At 35.5% G+C, this 19,709-nt stretch overlaps 1 protein-coding gene across 2 annotated transcripts in view; it reads left to right on the top strand.

The window, feature by feature from the left end:
- The window catches only part of MEI4 (meiotic double-stranded break formation protein 4), a 206,581-nt gene extending 198,186 nt beyond the window's left edge, over window positions 1–8,395 (top strand). For both annotated transcript variants that reach the window (XM_015066324.3, XM_053222547.1), the window contains exon 5: window positions 6,893–8,395. In XM_015066324.3, the coding sequence (XP_014921810.1) occupies window positions 6,893–7,153 (261 nt within the window). In that variant the 3' untranslated portion in view covers window positions 7,154–8,395. The remainder of the gene's footprint in view (window positions 1–6,892) is intronic.
- The last annotated feature ends 11,314 nt before the right edge of the window (window positions 8,396–19,709 follow it).

Below are 19,709 nucleotides of genomic sequence, written 5' to 3'. Positions count from 1 at the left end.
CTAAACTCATTTCCTGACGTTCAGCGTCTTCTCATACCATGTGACTCAGTTGTCTTTAGAGTGTTGTTTTTTTTTTTTTTTAATATCCCTTACAGCATGCACTCTGCATTGGCATTATTTATTTTCTTCTTTGTCTCCCTAGGGGCATACTAGGAATTTCTATAGAGGTAGGCGTCTTGTCTTATTCATCTCTGTATCCGCAGCACTTATTATAGGGTATGGCACTTGAGAGAACGCAACAACTGCAATAGGACTGACAGAAGAGAGGGAGGAGTGCAAAGCAAGCAGAAACAAAACTGTAAAGTGCTACGTACTCCCAGCTGAATTAGTCCTTAAAGAATTTAGCTGCTTTTATCCCAGTCTCTGAACCCTGTTCTTTCACTTAATAGACTCTTCTATTAATAACCAAATTGTCTGGTTTGTTCTGCTTTGTCAGAAACTACTGTGATAGAAGTCCAAATAGTACATGATCTATTTGCCTCTCAAATGTACTTGAAAGAGATTTCCAGCCTTAGATTAAGTTTAATATTATGGCATAAAATGGTGACAACTTTCCTATGAGTGGGATTGATGACCCCATAATTAAGGGAAAGAGCCTGAGAAAGCAGTGAGGATTCAATGTAAAAGTATTTAAAGTTGATTCAGGAAATCTGTTAGAACAGAAAAATGCCATCTCCATGTATCAGGAATTCTGTATTTTTTTAAATTTTTTTAAAATGTTTATTTTTGAGAGAGAGATAGAGTGTGAGTGGCGGAGGAGCAGAGAGAGAAGGAGACCCAGAATCTGAAGCAGGCTCCAGGCTCTGAGCTGTCAGCACAGAGCCCGATGTAGGGTCGAACTCAGGAACCGCGAGATCATGACCTGAGCTGAAGTCAGACACTTACCGACTGAGCCACCCAGGCATCCCAAGAATTCTGTATTCTTTATGTGAAGAAATCTGAGAAATAAACTCTATGTGGAATCTATCTTATCATATCCATCAATATACTTATTCTGATGGCCAAGAAAGTGATAAATCAGAGTCAAATCACAGGATATTTCCCCAGCGAAAAGTGCAAATATAAAAATTTTTAGTACCTCGGATTTAATCTATGATGTTATTGGGTTATTCACTAGAAGGGAAAATTATTAGGAATCAGAAACTCATTTTTACCAACTTGCCTCTAGGATAGACTTGAACAAGTTGATCTATTTCACACTAGTCAGATAATGGGAGAATATAACATTTTCAAAAAGACCATCAAGCTGGGTGCTTAAATATCATGTCTTGTTAGGGAACTAGAGAGAGGTAAGGGATTGGGCTGATGGACGTTTTTACAGTTGTTCATATCCCATAAGACTGCATTTAATCCATACTTACACCTTCCTCAGGGCCTTCTAATATCAGAAAGTCTTTAAAATAATTATTACCCATTTTGGTTCCTCAGCATCACCCTTCTATGCAAAAAGGAATGCTCTGCTACAATTGTCGATGAACAACTTTCTTCATAGAGGAAAGTAGATGAAGACACATCCTTGGGTTCTTTACACAGCCCTAGATGAACAATTTGAAATGCTTCCAAAAATTGATCACAGTACAGTACTTGAGTAATACCAGTAGCCTTCTTCCAGGTGCAAAGTACCTTATGGATAGGGACTGTTTCTTTTTCACTTTGGGTAAAAACATAGTAATAATGATGGTGATGATAACAGATAATAGATAATACAGATTTGAAAATCTGTTTTAAATACGTAAGTATGCATGTGTGTCCTGTGCTGTGTTTTAAATATGTAATTTAATCTATTCTCTCAGCAACCCCAGGGAGGAGTTACCCTGGTTATTTCCAAGTTTTAGATGAGGAAAGTGAGGTTTAGTGAGATTAAATAACTTTCCCAGCTCACATAGCTCATGAAATGGCAGAATTGAAATTTAATAAGCAATGAATATGTTTTCAATTGATGGTCTTCCTTTATCAAAAAAAAAGTTTTGCTTGATAAGATTCTATTTTCTCAAAGATCTCAACCCATAGGGGTCTTTGCCATATCTATTCTTGTTTGGAGTCAGCCTAGATCTTTTTGTCAAACAAATACAAATCATCCTTCCCCTTTCTGTGATTCTCGTCCAGATTCCTTGTACACTGTGGGCCATTTTCTTTTTCAGTCTGTTCATTTTGCTATTACTTTATTATATAATTTCAACCTTAAGAAACATATTTGAGAAAAGCAGGTACAATTGGCTAATGAGAAAATCATTTTTAAACAAGGCTCATAATGACATAATTTAATTTTTGTTGTGTATATGAAATTCATAAGTAGCTTTAAAGTTTTTGTTTTTAATGTTTATTCATTTTTTTTTTGAGAGACAGAGAGAGACAGAGCATGAGTGGAGGAGAAGCAGAGAGAGAGTCAGACACAGAATCCAAAGCAGGCTTCAGGCTCTGAGCTGGCAGCACAGAGCCCAATGCGGGGCTCAAACCCACTGACAGTGAGACCATGACCTGAGCTGAAGCCCACTGAGCTGAGCCCCAACCCACTGAACCACCCAAGTGCCCCTCTAAGTAGCTTTACGTATAAACCTTGCATACGTGAACTATTTCCCATGGGAAACAAGGCAAAAAGCAAGATTGCAAATGATGATAGTTTTAATAGTTTAGAGCTTTTTATCTATTACTCCCAAAATTAGAAATAGACCCTTAAAACCAGTCTCCAGGATTCAACATTTTAGGCAGACAGTCACACCATTATCTGAATAAAGCAAACTGGATTAATACCTATTGTATCCTTTTTACTCTTCTTTACCTGGCAATCTGATCAAAAGATGATTCACCGATCTGCACCCTCATTCCTTTTGAGCCCGGGCTCACAATTCATCTCTAGGAAATCTTCCCTAATTAACTATACTCTGTTCTGATCAGCCTTTTTGCTTTATACACTTTCAGTACGGTCTGGCACCTAGCTTGTAGGGAACAGAAAAGCATATAACACAGTTTTTATGGAGACAAAGTTTTAAGTGAATGTGTGCTTCTACTGCAATCATGAGTGCATTGATTTTATATGTACATACATTATATATACTGTGCATGTGGTTCTCCTCCTCTGTTCTCAAGCACTGTTGGCTAGCACGGTGAGACTCAGGATTGTGCTGGGCCCCTAGCTAAGCACCGGCTTATTTGTCAGCTCTTCCGGTACATTCTCCTGCTCTTCAGAAGCTGCAAGCTGCTTAGTAAACTGTTGATAGAGGGTTAACTTCATCCTCCTCATCTCCTTCACTGAAACCTACTGTCTTTTTTGCTTTCTAGTAGATAAAAAAGGCTAAGTTATTAAAACTCAGGGATAAGTTTCCCACTTAATTATCCATGGTGACAACTGACCTTTTCCGCCAAAGTATTATGTTTAATTCAGTCTGTTGGAGACTACCAATTTTAGTTGTACCTTACTTACTGCGTCTAATAAATTCTGGCATGAAGGATACAGAGCCAATGGTATATTTATATTCAATGAACATTTAATTTAACATTTTGGTTACTTGCCTGTACTCTTAGACTTGATTTTCTGCTCTGTAATGATCAGTTTTCTTCACCTCTTGTGCTTGTAGCAATAAGAAAACCATTGTATTGTGTTTTCGCCCCTTCCATACGTAACAGCATGTTTATTTCTGATAGTGTGAGACTTCACCTCTGCATACCTTTGACTAGCACACATAAATTATCATATGCTGCATTTAATGAACTATTACATTTTCATATTTTCAGTATTAAATATAAACATCCAAACTGTGAGCCACACCTCACATACACAGCACATTTTGTTACATCATCTGCTGTCAAGAACTGTGACTTTGTTATTGCCCCCTTAGGCAACTCTGTCCTTTCTGTGTCAGAGACAGCAGAAAGCAGGACCTACTCAAGGCAAAGAGACCTTCAGAGCTCCCTTCCTGCCTAAATGAAGTCTCAAGGTTCCAATTTAAAAGATCAAAATGGAAGAAGGGGACCCCAGCATAGTGCAGGAAGGTACAGCCATCCTGCGAGGGGGTATTGAGCTGCACCGGGCCTCCAGAATCTGCCCCTTCTTACTGATCCATGGGTGACCCTCATCCTCAAGCTTACAAGATGGCCACTCTGCCTCCAGGCACTGCATGGCTATTTCCAAGCAGGAACAATGGTGAAGAGGGAAGCAAAGCTGCCTTCTACCAGACTTTGCCTTCTATTAAAGAGCTTTCCCAGAAGCTCCACCCTATTACTTATATTTACATCTCTTTGAACAGAATTAGCCTTAAAAGAGACTGGGAAAATATGCATTTTTAGGTGATCCATTGCCACTCTGAGTAAAACTGGGGTTCTGTTGATGAAAAGGAAGGGTAAAAGGGATATTTGATAAGCAAATAGCAGTGTCTGCTTCAAGAATAATTAGTCTCTACAAAAACAGGTTAACCTTGACTGAATTCCAACTAAAACAATAATTAAGAAACTGGCCTTAGTGTCTATAGCCTAACCTCAGAATCTACATTTTGAAGTGAAATTTAGCAGCATATAAAGAAAATTAATATTTTTTACCACTAGAAAAAATATTTAGAGACTTGAGCTTTCTTAAGCCCAGCTCAAGGATAGAAAAATAAATATAAGAATTGTTTCAATTCTGAAAATACTCTGCAAAAATATCTGGTGATTTTTTTCTACCAGGAAGGTATTTTCCCTTTGGAATGTCTCCTATTATATAAAATGGGATTAAGAAGTAGTCATGGGACTCTCAAAGCTTCCTTTCAAGGCTCCTTAATTCTAAAAGACCTGGATAGAAAGACAGACTGATAGCATTTTATCAGATACACACAGCCATTTTGATCCTGTACTGGGGTCATTCAGTCTTTTGGCAGGATTTCAGGCAAAACACTTGAGTATTTTCCTAGTGGGCGAGCTCCACCTGTGTTGGGTATTTTCCAACACTGATGTGACTCAGTCCAGTTTAATGCTGAGAGTACAAAAATTACATCAAAATATAGTAAACTGTCGTCTTAATAGCATTTATTTTAGTTTTCATTCAGTTTAGACACTAATTCAGAAAATGCCTGAGCACATGATTAAGCAAAACAGGCAGCTGCCAGTGTGATGAAATTTGGGAACTCCAGGAAAGACCTCCCTGACAGACATGCCCTTTTAGTCGTGTTGAGAGGAAAGGCCGCTAAGGCATGTTAGGTAAGTTCATGCTGTCCCTACAGAGAGGAGTTCATTTCAAAATAATATTCTATAACTGTCAATATCTTAAAGGAATGTATCAAATGATTTAGTATACGCATTTAGGATGTAGGTAGAACCCAAGACAGATAAATCCTGGTGAGAGTAAGAGCAAAGTCCAAAACAACATGACAGTCGGGATCCCAGTCCACCTGTAAATAAAGTTGAACATGCCCAAAGTAAGAGTCCCAAAACCAATGGAAAGGTTTCAAGACACTCTCACTGCTTTACACTCTTGCCCTCAAATTGCCTGGGATACTATGGCCTTTATCAGAAGGGAGAATACATGTGTGCGTGTGTGCACATACGTGTGCGTGCACATGCATGCACATGCACACACATAACGGATTGTTATTCAGCTATCAAAAAATAATGAAATCTTGCCATTTGTGCCATGTGTGTACCTTGAGGGCAGTATGGTAGGTGACATAAGCCAGACAGAATAAAGGTAAATAGCATATAATGCAGTTATATGTGGGATATTTAAAAACAAAATAAAATTGAACCAAAACCAAAACCAAGCTCATGGATATACAGAACAGAGTGGTAGCTGCCTGAGGTAGGGGTTGGGAGGTGGCTGAAATGGGTGAATGGAATGAAAAGGTACAAATTTCCAGTTACAAAATGAATCTAAGTCATAGAAATATAATGTACAGCATGGTGACTGTAGTTAATAATACTGAATTGCATATTTGAAAGTAGCTAGGAGAGTGGATCTTGAAAGTTCTCATCACAAGGGAAACAATTGGTAACTATGTATAGTGACAGATGTTAACTAGATTTACCATTTTGCAATGTATATAAATATCAAATCATTACCTTATGCCTGAAACATGTTATGTCAATTGCACCTCAATAAAAGAAAGTATCAGATATCTGTATATATTTAATTGTTTAAGGACCCCCCCGCTTGTTGAAGAATACATTCCTCTGAACTCTAAGAGAATGTCTCTTTTATGTATTATTAGAGTGGGTAGATTTGGGGAATGTTTCCAACACATGTCTCAATAAGCAAATGATAAAGCCAGTTGATATCTTAAAACTGATTCCTGTCTTCCCTCATGTTATGCTTTCCATTGTGCTTTTAGGCCTCACTTTGACTCATCCCACTTTCAACCATCTAGAGTCAAGTAATAACTTCTACAAGACACATCCACATTTTTCCTCATGACCATGTATCCAATTCCACACAGTCTAATCCTATTCCTCCTTGATTTGTGTAGAATGAGATCATGTCTAGTCTCTTACAGATCATAACTGTTCTAGGACTGAGTTATACATTGAAATGTGTTCTTAAACCCTACCCATAAGCATCTTTGTGTTATCATTGGCAAGGGTGGCATGCATCGGAAGTCTTTATCACAACACTGAATTCAACACACAAGACATTGTCAAATATTCTCAGATTCACCTGAGTAATGAATTATAGGAGTAATACAGACAAGGGGTTTGGAGCTTTGTAAGCCATTAAGAGAAATCATTCACCAAAATCATAAAGTTTTTGAAAAATAAAGAATGTCCTCCCTTGTTCTCTCTCTCTCCATCCCAGTAAAAGGACAGGAAGACAGTTTTAAATATATCAAGTATTTACTTTTTGTCTGAAAATTTAATATCTTTATTTGGCTTTGTCTGAGCTGAGCTAAAACCAATATGTTTTTTAAAGGAGTTTGTTGTTTCTTTGTAGGTGCAAGCCAGTTATGTGACACACTATGAAAATATCTTCTCCCTGTTCTGGGTTCTGGAGCAGCTTCTTCAAAAGGAAACCAAAGAAGGCAACACTTCAGGTATAGGGCCTGAAGACCAAGAAATCCAGAAATTTCTTCAAAAGCATGATGAAACTATTTTCCAACTCTCTGATGCATTTCCTTTATTTACCTTTTATTTATGGAGACTAGGCATTCTCTTGAACTCAGTTGAAACTGTTGAAAATAACTCACCTCCTTAGCAATTTACTAAATGTCAGAAGCATACTGAAGTATGAAGATCTTCTGCTTAAAATATTTTCAATAATGTTTTTTAAATGAACATTTTAAATGGATCTCTAAACATAATCATTAATTCAATAGTTTTAAATTGTGTATAAAAGATTATGAGTCCTATTTCTATACTAAAATCAGCCAGTTTCAGTTGAGAATGCCCTTATTTCCATGTAACTGTATTTTACAATATATTACTCAATATAGTCTAGCTCTGTTATTCTCTATAGTGGACATTAATTGCCTATCTCATAAGTGATATTTACATTTTAAAAGATTTATATGTAATAGATACTAAAAGGGAACAGATCTTAAAAGTTTTGCTGCTTTATCGACACAGTCTTTAAGTGGTTATAAGTGAAATTTTAAACATTTTTTTACATAGTTTCACTTACATCATTGTCTATCATCTTAGAGGGAGTCATGTAGAAGAAGAGGCTTTTACATTTATAAACCTAATGCCCCTCAGTATCATAAAATCAACATACCTGTCAAGTCATCTGAAAGTACTAACTCATTGCTTAAAATGTTGTTTTCATTTTGTTTACTGTATATAATATTCCTGTTATTAAAATGTAGTTAAACCATGTATTTTTAAGTCATTAATATTTTACAAATTTTTACAAATCTAACATCTGTCCAGAAATATACTTTAGACTTACTGAAAGTATATTTATACTTATTAAAAGTTTTAGTTGAATTTTCCAGTTACATCGACTTTATTTCAATTATTAAAATCATAACCAACTAGCTTAACAAGTACACATTATGCACTTTCCTATGGTGCAATTTAGGGCACAACAAATACAAATTTGCTTTCTTAATTATGTGTGATACTGCTTCATAAGTTAATTACCATTCTTAAATGCCACTGGTCTTTAAAAAAAACAATGTATAGGAAAGTATATCATCATCTACGATAGTTATTTTTGGAATTATTTCTAGCTTTGTAGAAAACTGTTTTTTTTATACTGAAACTCAACGTATGTACCATTCACCTATTGTTATGAAACAAACAACTACAAAATCTCAGTGGCATACAACAATAAATATTTATTTCTCAGGTGTCTGTGGGTCAGTCATTTGGGGATCGGCTCATCTGAACTGGGCTCTGTTGGAAAGCTCTTCTTGCGTTGCAGACCCCCCTGGGCTAGGTTATTTATTATAAATTGGACTTTGGTCTCTTCCTTTGTTCCTACTCTGGGGCCCAGGTTAAGAGGGAGGCAGCTACTCAGGGCAGCAACTCAGGTCTTCTGCGGCAATGACAGATTGGTGAAAGGAAAGGGCTAGGTTGAGAAAGTTACACTCATCTGTCTACATGCATAAGCCAAAGTACACCAAATGGTCAAGCACAGAGAACCCTCTGCCCAGAGTGGGAGAACTTGCGAAGCTACATGGCAAAGGGCATGGATATAGGAGAGGATGGAGAATTGGGGCAAATTGTTCTCTACACATACACGTTGAGCACAAGAAGTGTAATCCATATCTTGAATTAGGAGGATTTTTTCCAATATTTGATTCCTGGGATTTGAATAGTTGATGACACTACACAAAATCCACTACCCATGATATCTCCCCATCCTTACTCTTAATGATTAGACAAAGTTTGGTAATTACATAAGCAATAGCAGTGGCCCTTTTCCACTGCAGTTAGCTAACACAATGTTCCTAAGAAGCCTTTTGTAGCTAGAACAGATTTCTTAATTCCAGTAGTCCTCAAAGCTCCATTGTCTGAAAATTAGTCTAGAAAATGTATTTATTTTAGAGGAACAGACAAGATGTTGAGATCATCATTTAATGTACAGAGTGGAGAGACATTTTACTTCCATTTGGTATTAATTTTATGTAAACAGTTCACTTTAATCAATTATATGGTACCTAATAATTATCCTGGGTTTCAATTTCCAACAGTGTTAACTGTCCAATATTGAGGTCTAAAAATGTTGGTGAAAAGAAGACAAAATGAGACATCTGTATCTCTGTTTCAGTAAGATGGTGTAAGAGAGAATGAATGAATAATTTAAACTAGAATTAAAATTATTTAAGAACACTGTAGCAATTAACATTTGATTAATGTCTAACTTTACAGTTAAAATTTGGGGGATAAGAATAATGGAGACAGTAGAAATTAGGCAGTGCTGAAATTGATTTTAGGATAGGATAGGAAATAAAGAGAACCACATAATCCTAAAAATGGAAGAAATGATAAAAATGATAATAAGTGCCAACATTCATATAGTATAACACTCATGTAGAGAGATACAGTAGGTGCCAGCCAGCACTTAACTAAGCATTTTGTCTGTATTTATTCATTTAATTCTCCCAACAACCCATGTGATAACCTTATTGTCTCCATTTTAGAGATGAGGAACTCAGCAAAGAAATGTTCAGCAACTTGCCCAAGTTTACAGCACCAGGTGTGGAAGACTTAGGTTTCACCCCCAGGAATTCTATCTTCCCAGTCCACACTCCTGATTAATCTACTACACTTCCTTCTCATTACAAATTGTGCCAGCACTTCGTGAAAGTTTCATAAATACCACTTCTTGGCAATTGTCATCAAAGCCTTATATGCCTTCAACTACGAATCGTACACCATGGCAGTGATGAGCTTATTTTGGATTCTTCAGCCTCCGCAGAGCAGTTGTTCTATCTACCATCATCTTGGAGCAACAGCTTATTTATTCTTTTCTAAATTCTTATTCTTTTTATAGTAGCATTTACGATAGTAAAGACTCTTTAGGTAAGTTACAGATAATCTTCAATTATGTTCTAAAAAATACAAAGCTATCTTTAAAGATGGGCTAAGTGAACTGTCAGGCTACAGTGCTCCACCTGGTGGGGAGAGAAAACAAATCTGATTGTTTTATCCTTGGATCTATAAATAGATATTGGTGGTGTGTAATGCGATTCTTTCACAAACTTGTACTTTTCCATCATATTTGTTGGCATCCTACAGATAAGGGTAGTTATCCTAGAGAGACAAGGAAACAAGCCATTTACATTTCCAGAATTTTATATAAATGTGTAGATTTTTAAGAAATATTGATGGTTCTAGCTCATGATAACTTGGTTTCATTTATTCATCAAATATTATGCACCAACTTTGTGTACAAACAGGTTATCTGCACATATGAAAAATAAACATACTAAGTTTTAGCTTCTAGCAAATTCATAAAGCAGAGCTTTCTTTTAGTGGTCACTATAATGATGCAACAGCATCAATAGTTTGTATTTTCTGAAGGAGATAATCAGAGTGAAAATATTTATCTGCTTTTGAAAAAAAAAGATTTTTATTATCGAAAGCCAATTCATTCTTTTTAAATTATTTATAGAATTGGACAGCACTAAATTTATCTGGCCAATGAATAGGCTGCTCTTTTAAGAACTGCCTGAGTATTATGGAGTATGACTGACATATAGGAAATGATGTTGGCCTCTTTTTTAATTTTCTATTTAATATGAAAGTCCTTTAGTTTTAAGAATCTATTACTAATAGGAAACAAAGCTTGTATAAAGATAATATAAGTCTAAAATTCAAGACACTGAAGTAATTTTATAATTCATATATATATATATATAGCAATATTTTCTTTGGATATTTTAATATATTTTTTGTTTTAGTTGCTTATAGGTTGGTGAACCTTGCTGTATTTCAGTCAGTAGTTCCAAATGTTCCATAGCCAATCCATGGGGGCATCAAGATTTATAGATAACATTAACCTCATTTGCCTCTGATCTATATGTAAAGCAGTGGTTCTCAAATATCATCCCTAGGCCAGAATTATCAGCAACACTTTCAAACATGTTAGAAACACAAATCCTTGGGTCCCGCTGCAGATCTACTACAGAATCAGAAAGGCTAGGGTGGAGCCAGAAATCTGTTTTGTCAAGTCCTTTAGGTGATTCTGATACCCACTAATGGTAGAGAACCATTGCTATAATCATGGATTTTACTGAACAGGAAGGCTTAATACATAAAAAATCATTCAAAAAATAGAAATCCAATCATCCCAAGTTATTTAACTGAAAAATTTTTAGCTTTCCCTCTATGTATGTGCCTTAAATTCCAAAGTAGGATTTGAGGAAACTTCAAATTGAATTAGTTATTCCTAATTCACTTAAAATGAGTAACAAATTTACAAACATATCAGTCAACCTGAATAGCACTTTAAACAGTTACCATCTTTACATTTATTTCTTAGTTACTTCACTAAAATTACTCCCTATTGGTGGCATTTAAAAAAATTATAATTCAACTTTATGAGATATATATTAACTATAGCTTTCTGTATTAGTCTGGTATAAAATGCAGAGAGATGCAGATGTGATGGTACTTCACTCTTAAGTGGGCACCCCCAAATATCAGAATATTCATCTTATTCCCAGAGATCTGTTTTTATAGATAAGGTAAATATAGCCTAGTTATGAATATATTATTCTATATCAGGCCATAGAGATGAAATTCTACCTTCTTTAAATCCTTCTGGAATATGATGAGATATAAATAGTTAATAAATGATTGCTTATTCTCAACTCTTGTGTTTATTTCCACCACGCTGCATCCTTACCACATTACTGTGAGCTCCAAGTTGCCTAAGGACAGAACCCTTGACATAATGAAGGAACAGAGAGCTATCACTGCTTTAACTTTAACAACTTAACCATTAAGACATTTTCATGAATGATTAATGATTTCAGGAGCATTAGAAAGGCCAGACATTCAACCATCAGGGAAAAGGATGTATTTGTTATTTTGCTCTCACATACACACTGAAATTCAACATTTGTTTTGTAAAAAAGAGATCTAAATCTTTTCAAACGAATTCTAAAGTTCGGAGGGGGAAAAAAGTTTCCTTTCTTCTATTTTACCTTGTGTTGTTTAAGGGGTCCCACCACAAGGAGTGGCTACACCTTTGGTATCTTTTTGCCCTGACTTGCATCAAGGATGTGAAGAGGCCCTCAGAACTGACCTGTCATGACCTTCCTTTCTAGAACTCCAGTCAGGACATTCCTCTGAACAGAGGGACCTCAGGCCTTTAAAATGTGTGGCTTACTCCCTTCCACAGTGGCCCATGACCAGGAAGTAGGGCTTACCGGATATGACCACGCACCTTATCTTGCAACTTAATATAGTCTAGAAAGAGCACATCAGAGACTAGACTGAGAGAATATGGTTACTCCAATTATTAAAAAAAAACAAACAAAAACAAAAAACAGCTGGAAATAACTCTATAGAAATGTGAGGATGACTCCAATTCCAAATAAATATACTGATATTATTCCTATGTAAAAATTTAATAATAATTTCTGAAGTTAGTATGATCTTGGCTCATGAGGTACTTTGCTCTTAAACAGATTCTCTTCCACACATATCATATAAGCCATGTGCCTTTGTACTGTCACTTTATTAAGGCTGGTAGTAATACCCAGCATAATAAACCCTTGGCATGTGCTAGGCACTCCACCAAGTTCTTTAAATTTATTGTTTTGCTTAATCCTTCTAACAATCTTTGATTTAAGTATATTATTATCCCCAGTTAGATGAGGAAGCAAGCACAGAGCATGTAAGCAATTTGCCCGTAGTCACAGGACTGGAAACAGAAATCAGAGCCATGATTAAAATAGCAACAAGCCACTGAGTCAACAGTCTTCACTCTCAGCACTCAACTATCCACAGCTGCCACACTCTAACTGTGCAAAAATAGAAACTGAGTGCAGACAATAGTTACCCTGGAAGTAAAACTCCAGTTTTCATTCTTTTTAGAGTTCTTCTTAGGGGCACCTGGATGACTCAGTAGGGTGTCTGGCTCTTGATTTTTGGCTCAGGTCATGCATGATCTCATGGTTCATGAGTTCCAGCCCCACATCGGGCTCTGCACTGACATCATGGAGCCTACTTGGGATTCTCTCTTTCTCTGCTCCTCCCCTTCTCTCTCTCTCTCTCTCTCTCTCTCTCTCTCTCTCTCTCTCATAAATAAATAAATAAACATTAAAAAAAGTTCTTAGACATATGCTTCATGCACTTATGAGAATTATAGTAGTAGGAAATTTACACTCTATTAAGTAAAATCAGATGATTGAAAGCATCTTGTCATGTTTGGAAACATAAAAGAAGTGTGGTAAGAGGTTTCCAATTGGTCGCATTTGAAACAGATATAAATTCAACTCTAGTATCTGATTGTTTTGTAAGCCAGTATAACACTTTCTAAGGAAACGCAAGTTAAATTTTCCAAATGCAAGGATCAAGATCAGACAACCGTGTATGGATTAGAGTTAATTCCTAAGTCTTAGACATGGAAACAAATAATACACGTGAAGCATAATTTCTCTATACTGGCTCCAAAATCATACTTTTTTGTTGTGACTATAAAGAAAAATATCCCTATTTCATGATTAGAATTGATCAGTATAATCCTGTTGACAATATTTGACATTTCTAAAGCATCTTATGAAGTAGAAAGAAAATGTCTTCATAACTCTTTACATCACAGGGGAAAACATATTAATAAGTAATGAATTAAAAACATCTCAGTGATATGTTCTCAAAGAAAGTTTAGGCAGTTCTTGTTTAGTCATTTTCCTTCAGTCTGGGGAAAAGAGATGTGAGGACTGTTCCTTGCACTCTGTCTTGTCAATCAGCACTACATACAGTTCCATTTGAGAGGCTTTCTGTTTTTACCATACAGAAATACACAGAAATAACAGTGAAGCCCAGAAGAGAATACATTGTAGAAGGCAGAGATGAAAAGGCAGGTTGTGGCTTATGGGGTAATGGAAGAACAGAGAACAGAGGGCCATCATGGCCAAGCCATACTGTGACCTGACAAGTAATTCAACACCCTCACTTCCTCATTATAATATAGAACATTTGTTTTTCAGTTTTAAAGTATAGAGAACAAAGAGTATCTGTATTTCTGCTCGGGAAATGTGTTTCTTCAGAATGTATGCATTGATGATTAGATCAACAACGTTAAATGCAACTACCCATTATTACTGAATGTTATTGCCAAGCACAGGGGGTTTTGTCTCTTTGCTGAAGGTCCTTCAGTGATAAACTTTTTTACACAGTTTACAAGGTCCAGTAATTGAGAGTTAAAAGATGAGGATATCACTATATCCCTGTTATATAAATAAAACCTCCATTTCTTCATTGTTAATTTTAAAAAGATTAATCTCACCACAGTATTATTTATGTGAATGAAATAAAAATATCAAACACTTTATGAACTGCAAAGTAAAAAAAAAATAATAGTTTCTACTCTTATCAGTGCACCAATATTGCACTGCATGTTAACTAAAATATAAATAAATAAATAAATAAATAAATAAATAAATAAATAAAACTAAGAAAACGAGCACTTAGATAGTGTCTTTTATGCACCAACCACTCCTCTCAGTGCTTTACATGTTACTTTTTCATTCAATCCTCATAGCTAACTCCAAAATAGGCAATACTATCATTTCTTTAGTCTCATTTTACAAAGGAGGAAAGAGGCACAGAAAGGTTAAGTGACTGGTACGGAGTCATACAAACAGGAACAGAGATAATGTTAAACAGTTATTTATTCTTATTTCCTGCTGTTCCAAGACTTTTACATTAATTATAAGTGAACCTATAGTTAAGTCATACAGAAATTCAACCCCTGCCTGAATCTCTTCCTACTCAACTTAAATTTAAGGGTGACTATGATGATTATGATAATCAATAAATGTTAGCCATAAGTCTGTGTGCTAGAAACTATGTAACATGCTTTATTAGATAATTTAATTTGCTGTCCTGCCATAGACAAATCAGTCCTTTGAGCTCTTGATTCAGAGAGACATAGTGGTATATTTAGGAGACATCTTTCTACCAACCAGAGAGCTCAGGAATGGATTTCACCTGACTGAACCCTCAGCAAACAAATTCTTTGCACATTGTTCACATGCCGGACTTTTTGCCCTGGCTCCTGATTGTCATTCTCATTCCCCATTCAATCTGGATCTTCATCCTGAATGCTACCAGGGCAGTGGACAATAGTTCTCCTTTTGGAAATAACATCTTAATTTCCTTTTGTGTCCTATGTCCCTACCCCATTGTGCAGAGTCTTTTTTAATACTAAAAAATCAAGATGCCTTTATTCCTAGCTGAAAGGTGTTCACATGACACCAGTTTAGCCATTTGGAAATTCCCTCTCGTAAGTCTGAATCCTGTGCAGAATCACTGAAACTAGCTGTAGTTTATTCATTATAGCAGCAACACACTAGTGGTACTGCTGAGCAATTTTTGCTGCCAGCCTCCCAGACTACCTGCTTTCTACCTTTTTCTAAACCTGACCCTTCAGCTTTCCAGTTCAATGTGTGAGCTAACAGATTTTCTTTAATGGCATTGCTTTTCTGTTTCTGTTAATCACAGATGACTTCTGTAGCTTAGAACTGCTGATCCCTAACTAATATGCCCATAAAACTGTGGTCCTGTTACCCTTGTTTGTTCCTATGAATGCTCCCCATAACATGGCTGGACCATTCTTCCCGCAGTTTTCTCTTACAGTTCTAGCATCTAACGATATTCTGGCTAGCGGATACCTGCATCAACCACAAGAGTTCCTGTGAACTATCACTTTGTTAGTCACGTTGCACTAAAGACCACTGCTCCTTGAAGCAGAAGCTACCCAGGCACACATCATTTTCCAATCTAATCTGCCTGGATTGAGTTTAAATTCTGCATGACTCTTGGACCTTGTGATTCCAAATGGTGACAACTTCATTGGCAGTCCACTTCCCCCAACTGTGGACAGACATCAGTTGTGCTGCCTTTTACCCATGAATCTAGCAATTTATGAACACAGAAGACCTTATTACAGAAATGCACCATTACCTTCACTGGGCCATTATTCATACTTTCTGGTTTATGTATTTTAAAATATCAAAAAAAAATGTAACTTAAAAGAATCTTGATAATATCTAGTTATTGCCCTCATTTTATAGATGACAAAATACATGCCAGAAAAATTAAGCAGTGACCCCAAGTTACACATAGTTGATTGGCTAACCTAGAGCTACTTTTTTTAAAATAATTAATGTAGGTGGGTTTGATGTCTGGCCACTACAGTTTGAACACTTTGGAAGAGTCCTTCAAAACACTGACCCTGATGTGTAGCAGAGTTAAATAATGTTTCTGGCACATAGTAAGTGATCAATAATTACTGACTACATTGCTGTATTAATCCATGAATAGCTATTGATTTCTTCTTTCCCTCTCACATTTCCTTCTTTCCCTTTCCCATGCGAGTTAGAAGCCTAGGAAAATATTCTGCAACGACGGTCAGTGTCCCAAATTGTGAACGATATACACTCAAGTAGGCTAATGAATATAAGTCTAAAGCACTCACTACCACTTTCAGTCCAGGCAACTGCCCTTCACTTCACAGAAGTGATGACCTAATGCAGATCTGCAATCTAGCTATGTAGGCAGATGTATTCTCTTATGTAGCTATCTTATGTTCAAATGTTGTTGCCCAGGTAGAAAATGAGCTGAAATTCAGAAAGTTTTCCTTAAGGGAAAAAAAGAATATTACCAATTGCAAGTAGTTATAAGCCAAACAACAGTACATACTACAATAGATTAATCTTGGATTAAGAGGACTTTTGTCCTGATGAAAAACCTTATCTCCATCTATAACATAATTTTTATGCAAAATAAATTCACTTTCTACTTAACCTAATAAGTGAGATTTTGTGTCCCAACATATTTCTATTATATAGACTGTCATTAAGAACTTCAAACATTTCCGCCCTTGACAACCAATCACTTATTACAGTTTCTAACTAGGTTACTAAAGAACACTTCTGCATCAAGGGTTGGACAGCTATCAGTGATAAAAGTATCATGTATATCTTTTTCTAAAAGAAAATACTGTTAAAGAATGCCTTAAAGGAAGTTATATATATATGTGTGTGTGTGTGTGTGTGTGTGTGTGTGTATACACACACACATATATATATAAAATGGTGATACATAGTGAAAAGAAGGATGTAGAACTTACATGTTGGGCTCATGTAATTTTCATTTTCTACTGAATACATGAGTGAACAAAATGGTGGGATTTCATTTATTATTTCCTATGAGGTAATTTTGGTGGTAAGGAAAAGGGACCAGGAAGCCAATGCAGACTAATACTGATTCCTACATAATTTTACACATTTGAAAGTACATTATGGCTCTTACTAGCTCAAGAGAATGAAAAGTGGTTACCAAAATGGGGAAAACCATCACTATATGAGAATCAGGAGTGTGAAAAAGGGCTTAGTTTACTTTTGCTTCACTTTCTACAATCACTGTTTACTGTGGCTGCTTCAACCTTTTAATCATTCAAAGAACAGATAAGCCCTTTTTTGCTCATGGATACTTTTGCTGACAGTACAAACGAAAATTTATAGCAAATGTTAATGTGCATTAAAAGGGATTATATGCAAAAATATTTTATCTATATTTTCTCCTCAAAATGGGGCAAGGAAAGCATAGTAGTAAATGTGATCAATTATGGCAGAATGATGGCAGAATTTATTAATAGTCCGAAGGACTATCATCAATTCAAGCTGCTACTTAAGAGGTAATATGGAAAATCCATTAGAATGTCAAAAAGCATATATTGTAGAGGCAATGTTTACAAGGGTATACTTCTGAATAGGCAATTACATAACAAGAACTAGATTTGATCCCTGCTGCTAGAAGATTCAACATAATTTGAATTTCAACAACTTCAATTTGAAAATAAAATTACTGGCATCCTAGCAATTGTGAAAGTGATTAAATGGGTAGAAATAATATAAAAGCATTTAGTTTATAACATTTTAGAAAACACTGAAAATCTAAAATGCTAAAATAAATGTTAATAAGGAAAGAAGAAGGATAGTTATGAACACAGAGGTCATTTTCCCTGAAAGTTGTTCTTTATAATGGAGTAAGCATTTTAAATATTTCCAGATATAATTGATCTTTATTTATCTCCTTATAGTATCATTTACCTGCCAAAAGTTGGGTTATAACTGTATCAATGTACCACTTGATTTACAATTAAGATAATTTATTTCTCAGTGACTACAAAGAAATAAAGAGCATCATGACAAAATGAGATTCTCAAAGTACAAGAAGGCCCATTTATAAGCAATTTTTTCTATATTCATCTACAATTGAACTCTTTCAAGCTAAATATAGATCATATTATTTTCAAAACACCATTGGAAAAGAAACCATCTTTCAATTCCTTTGTTTTAGTTTGGTAGTTTTAAATCATAAAAACTAAAACCTGACAAATATTCATAATAAATATAAACAACTATAAGTATTCTATGATATGTTAATAATATTCCTAAGTATATATCCAAAACAAACCACTGTATTTGCTGCAAGAGGGAACACTTATTAATTCAAGAATGTTCATATTATCACTGCTTATAATAAATAGCAAAAACCCAAATGTTCCTAAATCAGAAAGTGGGTAAACAGTGTTATATTCACTTAATGAAACATTATCCAGCAGTTAAAATAAAAGAAATATAATAATATGTACTATGAATGTACATATGAAAGAAAGTCAACTGATTCGTCAATCAATGGTAATGATTCTATATAACATGAAGCCTTTTTAAAGACTTAAAAATAATTAAAACATAAAATATATATTTTATAAATGCATATAGATATGATAAACTATATAAAAAGGAAATGTAACAAATAATGAAATAGAATTCAGAACAATCCTAAATTCAAGTTAGCAGAAGGCAGAGAAATGCATTAGCCAAAATAAACCAAATGGTTAGATGCAGACTTTCTAGGGTTTGTTTTAGATTTGTCAATGGTTATTCTGTTATTTACAAAAAGATAACTAATGAAATAAATGAAGGAAGGAAGGGCACAGGCTATGAATGGGCCCACAGTGACAGGGTACCATAACCCCAGAATCACGATTGATTTAATTCTGTGCTTCTGCAGAACAAAAACAAAGAAACATACAAAAACAACAATTATCTAAAAAGCAAATTATCTATATATATAAAGTTGTTCCTATCCTGTAAAGAACTGTTGCTTGTCCTGGAGCTTTTCCCTAAAAAGCAGGCTTCAGATTTGGCACACCTTTAGTGACCTATGGACTACTGTCAGGAATGTAGGCTGTGGACACTCATCTTGGTGTTCTCCCTCTTCCTTGCTCCAGCTTGCCAGTATCACACAGAAAAGAGCTCATACACTCATAGAAGAGACTGTCCTTTTCCCATTGGATATTCTTGCCTATTTTCACATAGTTTAATTGATCATATTAGCATGGGTTTATTTCTGGGCTCTCTATTCTGTTCCACTGATCTATGTGTCCTTCCTTCCTTCCTTCCTTCCTTCCTTCCTTCCTTCCTTGTGCCAGTACTGTTTGGATTGCTATAGCTTTGCAGTATATCTTGAAATCTGGGATTGTGATACCTCCACCTTTATTCTTCTTTATCAAGATTGCTTTGGTTACTTTGGGCCTTTAGTGGTTCTGTATAAATTTT

This window comes from Acinonyx jubatus, chromosome B2 (assembly GCF_027475565.1).
Source record: "Acinonyx jubatus isolate Ajub_Pintada_27869175 chromosome B2, VMU_Ajub_asm_v1.0, whole genome shotgun sequence".
NCBI classification, from domain to species: Eukaryota; Metazoa; Chordata; class Mammalia; order Carnivora; family Felidae; genus Acinonyx; species Acinonyx jubatus.
This window is presented reverse-complemented; position numbering and strand designations above follow the sequence as displayed.